Genomic DNA, 13137 nt, shown 5'->3' on the forward strand with positions numbered 1-13137 from the left:
AAAACTTAAGTTTAAAACAAACTGAATTCAGTCATAAAAATTTTCCTTTTCTCTTAAATATTGCCATAAAATATTTGTTTTCTAGCTCTTTGCCCATTAATTATTCCATCTGTCAGTTCTAGCAAATTTTATGGGTAAGTATATGTACAGCATTTGAGCAACTATTTATTTGGAGACTTGAATTTTTCAGCTTGTTACATGTTGTAGATTTTAACTAGCCTAGAACATCTAACCAGAGCCAATTACCTATGTATCAAAAACTACAAAAACAAATTTGATGAAACTCACCTAAAACCATGGGAGAGGTGTTGGCTAACAGTTTGGCAACATTCTTCAGATAATTTATGTTTTGAACAACAATTAGGTCAGTGTCAAAGTCCAGAGTGACATTGCTGTTTTCAAACATCAAGTTAAAGTATATCCGCCATTCTATCTGGAAACATCATCAAAAAAATTGAGAACAAAATATTAAATGATACAGAAGTACATGCCAATGAATGCAATTACAATAAAAATGATAGGGTATACATATGCTCAATTGATAAATCAGACAAGATTTGCATTGATATGTTTTTGTTATTTAATTCTTAAGAAAATTAATAGGCATGCAAAATTTTCACTGGAGAAAAATTTTTTCTGCAGCAATTATTGCACATTCCAATGCCAAGCTCAAAATAATCATTTTCCAATTAAAAATAGAAAAAGTTCAAAAACATGGTTGACTGAAAATGATGCAGATCCCTTAACAATTTTGGCCCATCATTATCCATGGTTTGTATTCATCTTTATAAAAGAATCGATGGCCAACACTGGCATGATGAATCAAACGGAAACCAATTTTCACAACTTACGCGTAAATTAGGATTAGGATTCGCACTGTACGCAGCCTCGTCAGTCAGCCTCTGCAAATCATTCACGTGGATTTCATCAAATGGTGGTCGCCTATCTTCCCCAGAAGAGAATTCTGACATAATGTTTATGTCTTCTTGAAGCGAGTCCATGAAAAGCTGAATTATTCAATAAAAAAAGAAATTGATCAGTTCATTTTACTGCCCTTCATCACATCCAAGGAACCCACATAGCAACGAACCTCTCCGAGACGTCTCACTATGGTCTCGAATTTCTCGAATATTGCGTATGTCTCAGAGATGTAATTGCGAGATATTCAGGAATAAAAAATAAGTATTTAATCGCCATCAATGCCTTCCATACATATTTTTTGTTGCAAATCCTCAGTTTTGATTATTAAAATCACGACATTTAATATGGGTTTCTGATTTTCAAAAGGTTATCCATCAAAAATTTGTCGCTAAAAATGATCGTAATAAGTAGGCCATAACTGTATAATTTGCATTTAATTATTCTTTGCCTACATTTTTAAGCATACCATAGTATAAACTCTGATAAGACATCTCAGAGACTTATCTGAGACGACTCGTAAGACATCTCATAGGCCATGATTTTGGACATAGTGACATCTCAGAGAAGTCTCAGAGATGTCCCTGAAGCTCTCAGAATGTCTCTGAGACCTAACATGTGATATTCGAGATGTATCCGAGACGTATTTGTGCTATGTGGGAAGTAGACAAATTGGGACAAATTCTCATAAAAAATTTCACACATTTTTGAAAAGGTATGTTATGGCTAAAGACAGAAGAGGAGATATAATGGAGAAGGTGTGATGGATGAGCACATTGAAACTGCTATGAATGCAAAGGTGCAGAGCGGAAACAAAATCATGCACAACATTTTGTTATTCTACTGAATTCCACGCACAAAGGTGGGTAATTGGAAGAATTACAAAGGAATGATAAAATATCATAACTGGAAAATAGGAAGTTGATGTTCTTGAAGAAATCCTGGTGAAGGCAAGTAAAATTATGTGGATGAACAATATTCTGGAATGTATAACCACCCAAAACTGGAAAAAATGGGATGTACTCTTGCAAAAATGGTCAGGAAAGGAAGAATCGAAGAAAAATCATTTGAGTAACAAATTCTGAAAGGTAATGCTAACCTAAAATGGAAAAATAGAATTTCTAGGAACTATGAGTAGGGAATCACTTAGTAAGAACTTGGTTTTTCTATGAAGTGAAAGTACCAAAAATGTGAACAGAACACACTTAGGGAAATATAAATGTAAAATAATATCTCCCAGCTGGTCATTTGTGGATGCAATTGCAAAGTCATGTAAAATCAAGGAAACTCCTCCAAATATGTAATCCTCTGAATGTAACGCCAATTTCCTCCTCTACTTTTTTGATTTTAATAAAATTACATCTGCTCTCCTTAAAAAATCAATTTGAAGTTAGTGTTTCACAGAATTAACTCCAAATTTTCATTGATCATCCTTCATTCTTTCATTCCCTTCATCATTCGATTTTCATCCTTCCATTTCAGATCCCATATGCTCTGTGCGTATTCACGAAATGAATGAAATATAATATAGTAAGAATTAACTCATTTATTGCTCTAGGAGTTTTAACTCCTTTGGAACATAGAAATTGTTAAAGTGGTGAGCAGTACAATTAACATAGTAAAACTGGAAAAGAATAATTTCTTTTTCTAACAGAAAAACGAACATTGAACATATGTACCAAGAAATAAATAACACAACCGTAAAAAAGGAAATTTAGCTTAACAAAAGAAACAAGAACTAGATTACTACCTCTAACACAACAATAGGTATTAATCACATCAATGAGCAGATAAATGATTAATAAATTACATGATCAGTGTTCATGGGTAACAAGAATAAAAGTGGGTGACAATCCTTTTCTTAAATATTTCCTGCGATACACTGTCTTTTACCTGTTATGGCAAATCATTCCAAGGCAAATATATACTATGAATATAACTAAAGCTACAAAACAGTGTTACGAACATGAAAGTAGTTACATAAATGCACTCACCTTGTACACAGCTCCCTGCAGAGCATCAATTTGTTGCACGTGATCCTTCAAAGCTCCAGACTTTCCACCACTGGAGCCCGAGCGGTACATGGAAATGTAATCAATGACCACAGCGGGATCAAGCGTTACATTTTTCAAGGCATCCCAGAGCTCCAACAGCTTCACCATGCTCTCCATGTACAAGGCGCGATAGTTGGTGGACGCATCCTCCTTCCCCTTCTCCTCATCCTCGCTGCTTTTCCTCCACTTCCACGACGAGTGATGATCCCGGAGCCTCGTGTTGTAGCGCCCTCTAGACCACAACGGCTGCTCCTGCCACTCCATCCGCCATCTTCTCCTTCTTCCTCCATTGGTCACCTCGTTTTCCGGCAACGGAGACCTCATGCTGGGCGAAGCAACCTATGCTTTCCCATCAAACAAGTGGGGAAAAACAAAAATTATTGTCATTTAATGAATTTGTGATGCCTCAAACCATAGGCAGATCTAGGGGGGGGTTTAAGGGTCTGGGGAGGGGGGCATGGGGCCACGTGCCCCCCCCCAGACCCTTAAAAATATGCAAGATTTTTAATATGGTCCCACTATCATTGCGTCCTTTTTCTATTACAAGATATCCTTGTGCCTCCCCCAGAACAAAATCCTGGATATGGCCTTGCTTGGCCCCCCTAGAAAGAAATACTGGATCTGACCCTGCCTCAAACCATTGATTACATCTCTCTCAACTTGTCAAAGACTATGCCAGGGTACACTGGGGGCTATTTTGATGAAATTAGTAAATACACCCGCTGAAAATATCCAAATCTGATGCAAGCACAGCTGACGTCACTTCTAGCAGAGTGCTCAGGAGCACCCGTAGCAAGGTTACGAATCCGAGCTTGGACTTTATGGGCGCAATGAAAATGGACCTGAAAACTCATACGCATACGCATATGAAGATAAAGCTTGCATACTTGCGGCCTGTTCACCATTCAAGAACATATAATCATCATTAAGTTTGGGTGGAACACGTTCACTGAAGACTGATAAAGATTGCGACTTAAAGGATTCTAAAAAGTACCGTATAGGCGCGTGTAAGAGGCGCACCTTTTTTCCCAGAAATTGCGGCCGAAAATGGGGATGCGTCTCTTACACAAACTTCTTATCTTAGGGATCCTCTTATCCTCTTCCCCGGTCGCGAGTCCAAGGGGAACTGAGTGGCATTGGTTTTCAGCGTGAGTCAGTCATCTAAAAACCAAAGTCAAAAACAAGCGGCAGGCAGGGGAGTTTCTCCCTTAGTGATGTATTTTTAAAATGCTCCTGTTTGTGTTTCTTACTGGTAAGCATCGCGCCGTCACATCGATACCTCACGTTGGTGAACATGGAAAAGATTGCGCGGTGTTATCTAGTGAGTGCAAATGATTACTGTGTACGCACAGACGGCGAATATATCAGTGGGTAAAAATAATCATTCATTAATATCAATCATCATATTTTTAAAAGTGGAGTTTTAATTCAGGATTTCATTTCAGACAAGATGAAATTACGTGTAAATATAAAATTATAATCAATAAGTAAGAAATATTGGAACCGTTTCCATAATTTTGAAAAATCTACGAACAAATGCTTTATGTGTATGAAATGTAATTATTAATGTGATTTGCAATTTTCACGACAGGTATCGATGAAAGACTTATCCATAGACCTTCAATGATATTAAAATCTCTATCCTGCGGCGATGAGATAAAGTATGAAGCCTTCAGTCAGTATTGGATGGAAATAGCTGAGCTGCACATCGATTATGGTTGGTATTATATGCTGCTCATGACACACAAAGTGCTAATACATGGAACAGAATCCAAAGAATCCCTTCTTACAATTGAAGTTTTAACGGAGGAAGTATTGGAGGCCAGGAACATAGACATGAGGAAATTCCGAGAGCAGCGTAAAAGAAAATCCTCAAGAATGTTAAATTATGATGATATCTTTCGAAGACTCCTTTAAATATCTGAATCATACATTTTAATCACATCAGGAGTTACAAAAAACGATGTCAGCCAATCAGGTGAGGTGAAAATTTGCTAATTTTAAGTGATTCGCAGAGCGACAATGAGTCCGATGGGGTGACATCGGACGACGATTCTTTTAAAATTCGTTTTTGTGATATATGAAAGCGATTTGATTGCAATTCGAACACTATTTTCCTTAATGTTCTTAATATCAGTCATTTTATTTCATCTAATGTGACTTATCAAATACATGGAAGCCAAAAATGAGTGAGTGTGAGTATTTATTTCGATTTTGGTATCTCACCGACTATGATGATGGTCGCGGGTTCGAATCTCACCAATTCTAAAATTTGTCACAAATTCTATAATGGGTTTTAACTACAATTTATACATCTTTTACCTTAAAATTACACTGTTTTTAGCTCTGCATGAACACCAAGTTATCGCCAATCGCAATGATATCTATATCGAGATTTTCTAAAAATAGTTTAAATAATAACAGCTCAAAAAATGTTAAAATGAAGAGATATCGTAAACATGACGCCAAAATCAGATTCAGACGATCAAAATCAGTGAGGGACTTCCACTTTTGTTTCTATTTTAGATAAAATTAAGGCGTTATTAATTTTGGCCAGCTTTTTTCGATTTGGGACCACTCAGCGGCGTGATAAGGTGAGCAGTGGGCTACCCGTGAAAAGTGCCATGTGCTCCCTTTGACCCGCGAGGCGTGCGATGAGTCTCAGACGAGAAATGTTTGTGGAAGGAGTCCTTTTTCAATTGAGGTTAAAATTAAGCATTAGCATTCGTCTAAACTGGGATATCTAAAACCAAACAATTTGTATATTATGAATACACTAATTGTGGGTAACGAATCCCAATCAATGCCTTTCGTTTTCTTTGATGAAGGAAACCACGCTTTGTACTTCCCTTTTCGATTCACAATAAATAACGAAATTCCCTTTTTGCTTTCCTCGGATATCAATATTCGTATTTACCGAAATATCAATGATAAAATAGTTCTTGGAATTTAGGTCATAAATACAATGCAAAACAGTTGTTAGCCAACGTTTAAGCTAATTTACAACCTTCACCAGAAGTTAGTTTTGCAAAACCAATTACATATTCTGTTCTTTTCCTTTTTCTTCCTCAACTATGTCACCTACACTTACACCATTGAAAATGACATCGTGTAAAGTCGAAATCTGGGTCGGTTAAGTAATCTTCTGAGGAACATGAAACAGTTTATCTTTTACTATGTTTCCTGTCATTAAGTTCCACCAAATATCGCCATCTAGCCTTAAGTTCCTCTTCCTCGCTCAGCTAACGCTACGCTACGCTAGATTCGGTAACTGCTAACAGTTATTCACTCGGTGCTCAGCCGTTTCTGGTAATCGACGTTTTGGCGTTTTTATGTTGTGTGTGGCGGTATTGTTTCATGTGGCTATATTTTTTGTTTTATTGTTTTGGGCGTGTAATTGCTGTTTTGGATCTCGAGTATTTGTAGTGTGGGTTGTCTGTGTAGATCCATGGCGGTGTCAGTTGAGTGTTTTGGGTTTGGTTGAGTGAATGTTGGAATGATTTTGCCATGTCATTAAGGAATTGTGCCATTGTTTTTATTTTTTTGGCATCCCCCCTCTTTGTTTTTAATATGTCATCGCTTCTAAGCACTCGAGCCAAGCAAAATCGAAAGAATATGAGATCATGTTATAATATTTCTTGGAGTGTAGGTAATATCAATACATATGTATCAATTAATATATATCATATAATATATCAATTAATATGTACAAAGTTAAGCCCTGATGATGGTTTAAAAAAAAAAGAAACGTTGGCTAAAACCTTTTTTTCATAACATACGTTGACCTACACTCCAAGAAATATTCTAACATGAATTAAACGAGGTCAAGATAAGTAAAAAAAGAATATGAGATCCAAAGATGTGTTGTTTCTATCAACTTACCGAGAGCACATTGGCCGTCCTGTTGAGCGGGTGCGGGAGGACCCCGAAGCCAATGAGAGGATCCTTGCCCAGCACCCTTTTGCACCCAACCAGGGGTACCAACCACCGCAACTCGGCACTCAGGCTCGACTTCTTGGGCTTCTGGTAGATCAAAAGGCCCTCCGGCGACATAATGGGGAACGAGTAAGAGGCATTGAAGACGGTCGAAGCATCCATGGGGAGTTTTCTGGGTAGTCCTGCGTGGTCCAGAATCTGTAGCACCGGTTCAATGCCAGCATTGTCTATCGCAGCTGAAACACAAAAAGAATTCGAAGAAATATTAGGAGGAAAAAGAGCGGAGACAAGGAAAAATGCAGTGGAGTTTGTTAAGGCCGTTTTACACAGGGCACGGAATTGCGCAGGTTAGAGCTGCATTAATTTCTAAAATGGCGCGGAATTGCGCGAATGCATGAACGAAATTAGAATAGGGGCTATTTTGCCGTCTCGCATCCACGCATTCTCGCATGTGTTCTAGCAATTCACCGCTTTACACGACGCAATATTGATTGCGTCTTCGCACGTACGTCAGATTGCGCAATTCCGTCTACCGTGTAAACCGGCCTTAAAGGCGCAGTCAAAATTGCGTCGTGTAAAGCGGTGAATTGCTAGAACACATGCGAGAATGCGTGGATGCGAGACGGCAAAATAGCCCCTGTTCTAATTTCGTTCATGCGCTCGCGCAATTCAACGCCATTTAAGGAATTAATGCAGCTCTAGCCTGCGCAATTCCGTGCCCCGTGTAAAACGGCCTTTTAGAGATGTGTGCCTAAAAGTCTCGACAGTCGGGTAAATCGCAAGCGAAAAGCGGAGGGAGACCACTTTAAGAGACAACGTGCGATAAATCAAAGGAGACTTCAATTGTTTATTGAAATAAAATATATAGTTGCAATTTTCCATAATCATGGGTGTGAACCTCTGTGAACCAGAACCGTTTTCGCGGTATATTTTGGTAGTTCATTGATTATCATGATTGCGTGCATACAGTGGCGCCTGCACTCTACGGGGCCTGAGGGGGCCCGAGCCACCTCAAAAATTCGTTATGGGTGTGAAGAAAAAATTTGTCAAGCTTGTCGATTTTCCCCGGAGTGTCCAGATATCGAGATTCGAGTTATAAGGATTTTAATGTTGATCATACGACTCTTCTAAAATGCTTAAAAAAAACTTAAAACACACTACTTATAAAATTTCCCGGAGCAACATCCACAGTTTGGGCCCCCCCAATATTTTTTGTAAGTCAGCATCCCTGCGTGCATAAAGAGATACAATGTGTTCTGAACAGTAGCTTAGTCAGAACTTTGAAATGCGCGGGGGAGGGCGGCTTACTAAAGATTTCGGGGCCCCTCCGGGATGTATGGAAAACACACGCCACACGCCAGGGCAAAGGGGGGTCTCCTCCCCTGACAAAATTTTGGGATTTTTGATACTGAAAGTGGGATTTTTAGGTATTAGGATTTTTAGGACGGGTTTTTAGGCCGTCTTTTTCGTTTATGGTGCATCTTTTGAAGGCTCATGTAACCCGAAAAACTCCCTAAACCAATATACATTTATCTATATTTAACTACTTCCACATCCTCTGCAGCAGGGGCGCAGCTAGGAATTAAGGCTAATTAAGGCTAGGTTTTAGGCGCGACTAATACTTGCGGGTGTGGGGGTGTTGCATACCCAACAGGGTAAGCAGGAGATGCGGGGGCCCTCCTCCAGAAAAATTAGAAGAATAATGGTTCAAAATGGCGAGTTTTACGGCTTCCTAGGGGATATTTGATAAATCCTAACTCTATTCTATAAGTAATACTGATCCAAATAAGTAAAATGGATTAAACTTAAAAATTTCTCTGAGCGCTGGGGGGGGGGTTTATCCCCCAAAACCCCCCCCCTCGCTGCGCCACTGATCTGCAGCATCAACATTGCAAAATAACTATACCTATAAGATGGAGCATTGAGTGGAGGATAATTTTCAGAATTTATGTAGGTTGTGATGGTTTTCATACTCCTTTTCATATTACATCATTAAACCGACTACGACTCACAATTAAATATTTCTCCCCTAAATTTCAATATATTGCTATGCTTCACACATTTCTGCCAAAATGGCATGGTTGGATGTGAAGTAGCCCTGCAAAATACTCTTTGAATTACAAGATATGAATTTCAAGGTAAGCACTCGGCAGCTTTCTTTTGAGAGAGCGTCGGGTGAGTTTTAAAAATTAGTACGATTATTGCGATGAAGGTGATTACCTCGCAGCAGAGTAGAAAAGGTATCCTAATATCTCCAAATACATAACGAGATACTGCATTTTTCCTCAAGTTTTACTTTGGTACCACGCGTTTGAACCGCTAGGTCATCATCAGGTACAATGGAGGAAAAAATAAAAGCAAAGCTGCTTGGCGTCAAAAAGCGGCCAGTTCAGTATCTGCCTAAAGACGTCCGTCTTCCAAAATTTTGCCCTCGTAATGCTCTCTCACAACCGGGAGTTTTAAGATCTATATGTCCCTTAAATCGGGGAAATAATTATATCTGTCGCATTATGACATCGCGCAATAGATCATACTTCCCCACATTCTCCGAAGTATGATTCACCCACGGCTCACCTAGAACTCGGGACATTTGTGAACACGCAGTGACGCATTGGCGCAACTCAAGGATTGGGGGGGGGGGGGGGGGGGCGCAAAAGATATTGTGAGCTACCGATACTTTTATCGTAATGAAAAATAAACAAATTACCTGCAAAATTTAAAATAGTTGTATTTAAACTGAGTTTACGTGTACTCAAGATAATGTTATATTATAATATAAAAAAGTTACAAATTGGTTCTGCAATGCGGGCAATAGGGTGGTTTCCTATTATTTTTTATTGCCTAAATCGAAAGATTATTTCTCCTGGAGTACGTATTTCACGCTTTTATATTTTTAAATGACGATATCTATTTTTCGCGATTAAATGAAAAGTGAAAATTGTCAAGCGCGCGAAAACGCGACGGCTAAGTATGAATGCCGGGTAAAACTCCATGTGACGTCGTTCTGGTTCCCGCTGCCGCAAGTGAGGTGACCTTGGGGCGAGGCTTTGAGCGCTGATACGACGCAGGATGCTCGCAGGTAGCAGAGTACCATGCTAGCTGGTAGCGCTTGGCTTAAATAAGGATTATGAATACCTTATCAAACGAAGAAAACTTTCCGACCTTAGGCAGTTTTAATAGGTGATTATTAAGACATGTTCCCCTGAGCTCTGTGCCTCATGCATGCATTGGTAATCTCAGATTATGTACAACTCCTATCTACTCGTATAGAAACTAGGTCCCTGTGACGTCACGTGGAGTGGCATCGCATGGGCGCCAATCTGGCCTTTTTCAAATGAGGATAAAAATTGACTCTTGCCATTCGTCTAAACCGGTATTTCTAAAACCAAATAATTTGTATCATATGAATACGCTAATGGTGGTTAACGAATCGCAATCAATGCCTTTCGTTTTCTTTGATGAAGGAAACTACCCTATTGGGGGGCCCGCACCCCTGCGCCCCCATACGTATCCGCCACTGTGAACACGCCCTACATATTGGGAATTGAAACTGCCTGAGGGTTCAATCGTCCCGGTGATGTAGTGGGTAAAGCATCGTGCAAAGAGCCAGAGACTACACGGATCAAGTCTCCGAGACGGATGATTTCATGGTGCACACACATTGTGGACATTTTTCTCATCTTAAAACTTCGCAACACATAGCACGAGGTCCAGAGGACGTAGCATAGCTATGGAATTTTAACGCGCTTATTCATTTGTTGAAATTCAACTCCTATCAGGCATAGCCACTGGCAGGGGCGCAGCTAGGAATTGAGGCTATGGGGGGGTTTTAGGCACAACTAATACTGGGGAGGTAGGGGGTATGGAATACCCACCAGGGGAAGCTAGAGGTGCGGGGTACCTCCCTCGGAAAAATTTAAGATAATTGGTTCAAAATGTTAAGGTTTACGGCCTTCTGAGGAATATTTTTATAATCCTTACTTTATCGTATAAGTACTACTAGTCGAATTAAGTAAAATGGATTAAACTTTAAAAATTCTCGGAGCTCTGGGGGGGGGGGGGCGGTTTAACCCCAAAATCCCCCCCCTCGCTGCGCCACTGTTTACTGGGGCATTTGACTCTGTAGTCACATCTGACTACCTTTTCAGCGTCGTAACCAGATGTTCCTTCTGTCCTTAACCGACATCCACCCTCCTCTAGAACACACGCTGGGCCTCACGCTATCAATGACTATGGCGAACATAGGCAAAGGCCTATTTCATGGTGTACGGTTAACACCCGTGTGCGATAAAAATATTAGCGAAGACGAAGCCGTCGACGAATACAACTACAGGCCCACAACTGTATAATTAAATGCCTCTATCGCTGAACGGCGGTGGTTTTTATCTAGTTCATCTTTTTTTTACAAACGATTTGTTGCAAAGGTCTTATTAAAGTCGCAAAACCACGATTTTTTAAGGGGGGGAAACGTTTGGTGGTGAAACACGAATGAGCAATTAGTCCACGGATATGGTCATTAATATTTAACGCCAATATTTAAAAGTGGAGACAAGGAACAGCCATCTAATTACAGGCCGATATCTTTAACGTCCATCTCTTGCAAAGTCCTTGAACACATCGTAGTCAGCTCGGTAATGAAACACCTAGACGCGCAAAACTTATTAATGGGAACTCAACAAGGATTCAGGAAAAGCAGATCGTGCGAAACTCAGTTAGCGCTTTTCGCCCACGATATTTTAGTCTCCGGGGAAGACAGCATTCCAGTAGACGCGATTATTCTTGATTTCAAAAAGGCATTTGATAAAGTACCCCACGGAAAGTTGATAATGAAACTGAAATCTTATGGCCTAGACGAAGATGTCATTTCCTGGATAAGAGAATTTTGGAGCGACCGCGTCCAAAGAGTAGTATTAGACGGTGCAGTCTCCAATGAGGTTAGAGTCACTTCTGGCGTTCCTCAGGGTAGTGTCATAGGCCCACTCCTATTCCTTCTTTATATAAATGCGCAGCATACGCAACGACATTGGCGAAGTAGTACACAGTAAGTTACGATTATTTGCAGACGACGCTGTAGTTTACAGAGAAATCCGTTCCAGCAAAGATATAGATGAACTAACGAATGACCTTGCTGCTATCCAAGCTTGGTGCGATGCTTGGCAGTTAGAATTAAATTTGGAAAAATGCGTCGCAATGAATTTCTGGAAGAAGAATAACTCCCTACAGCGTAACTACACCCATGTCTCGTATAGCGCAAGGGTTTGCGTTCCTTGGGGTCTTTGCGCTATACGAATTTGCGTTATACGAGAGCGTTTTAACATAGGGAAGATAGGGATGCGTTCCTGGTAGCATAGGTCTTGGGTATTGAATTTCCTCTAAAACATATATATTCCCATAAATAGCCTTAGTAAACATTATTTGTATAAATGTTTATAGTTTAAAACATCTTTAAACATAGTATGCACGCATTTGAAGACTTTTATTCACGTTAAAAATAATTCTTACGTGCTTTTTAAATTCCCTCCTGTCGTGCGGGTGGGCTAACATCTGCTATCTCAGGGGATCGTAATGCGTTGCCGGCAGTTGACGATTTTTCAAACTTGTCTAAAAACAACTATTATGTCACCCAGGCCCTTTTGTCGCTCATAGAAATGACAGGAAAATGCTACTTTGAATGCCATTTCATAGCTAGCGGAGTTAAAGAATGATAAATCATTTTAATTTGAAGTCCTCCGAGTCATTATAGCAGCTACGTGAAACAGTCTTTAAATGCCTTGAAACCTGACCCAGGTTTCCTTCCCTGAAAATGAATGAACGAGATTGCATTCTTTTCCAAAACAATATCGTCTCGTCAACACTAAAAACTGGTTGAGGGGGAAAGGAGCCACTTTCAATCACAGCTTGGAGTTCATCAGAAAATGTTGCGGTGACTGCGCTATCAACACTTGCAGATTCACCTGATATCGCCGCACTGAAAATACCTGCTTGCCGTTTAAATTCTGGAACCAACCGGAGCTTTCACTAAATGTCTCGGAGCGATTACCACTCTCGTCTTTTTGTACTGATTCACTATGAACTTTCCGTATGTGTAGACCGCTTGGCTGAAGTTGGTGCGGCTGAGGTCACTGATGTTTTAACTTCGTCTTTATTCAGAATAAGGCTTCGTGCGTTTAAACTTCCGAGCAATATCGCTTTGACGTTCTCCATTTTCAAAGCAATTGACCTCTTTCAA

At 39.9% G+C, this 13137-nt stretch overlaps 1 protein-coding gene across 1 annotated transcript in view; it reads right to left on the bottom strand.

Moving 5' to 3' along the window:
• Positions 1-13137, bottom strand: part of LOC124164057 — a 111015-nt gene that overhangs the window by 13119 nt on the left and 84759 nt on the right. The window contains exons 11-14 of the mRNA XM_046541226.1: positions 6855-7144; positions 2913-3311; positions 852-1007; positions 289-433 (exon numbers count right to left, since the gene is read on the bottom strand). Coding sequence (XP_046397182.1) covers positions 289-433; positions 852-1007; positions 2913-3311; positions 6855-7144 — 990 coding nt within the window. The remainder of the gene's footprint in view (positions 1-288; positions 434-851; positions 1008-2912; positions 3312-6854; positions 7145-13137) is intronic.

This window comes from Ischnura elegans, chromosome 8 (assembly GCF_921293095.1).
Source record: "Ischnura elegans chromosome 8, ioIscEleg1.1, whole genome shotgun sequence".
In the NCBI taxonomy this organism is placed as follows: domain Eukaryota; kingdom Metazoa; phylum Arthropoda; class Insecta; order Odonata; family Coenagrionidae; genus Ischnura; species Ischnura elegans.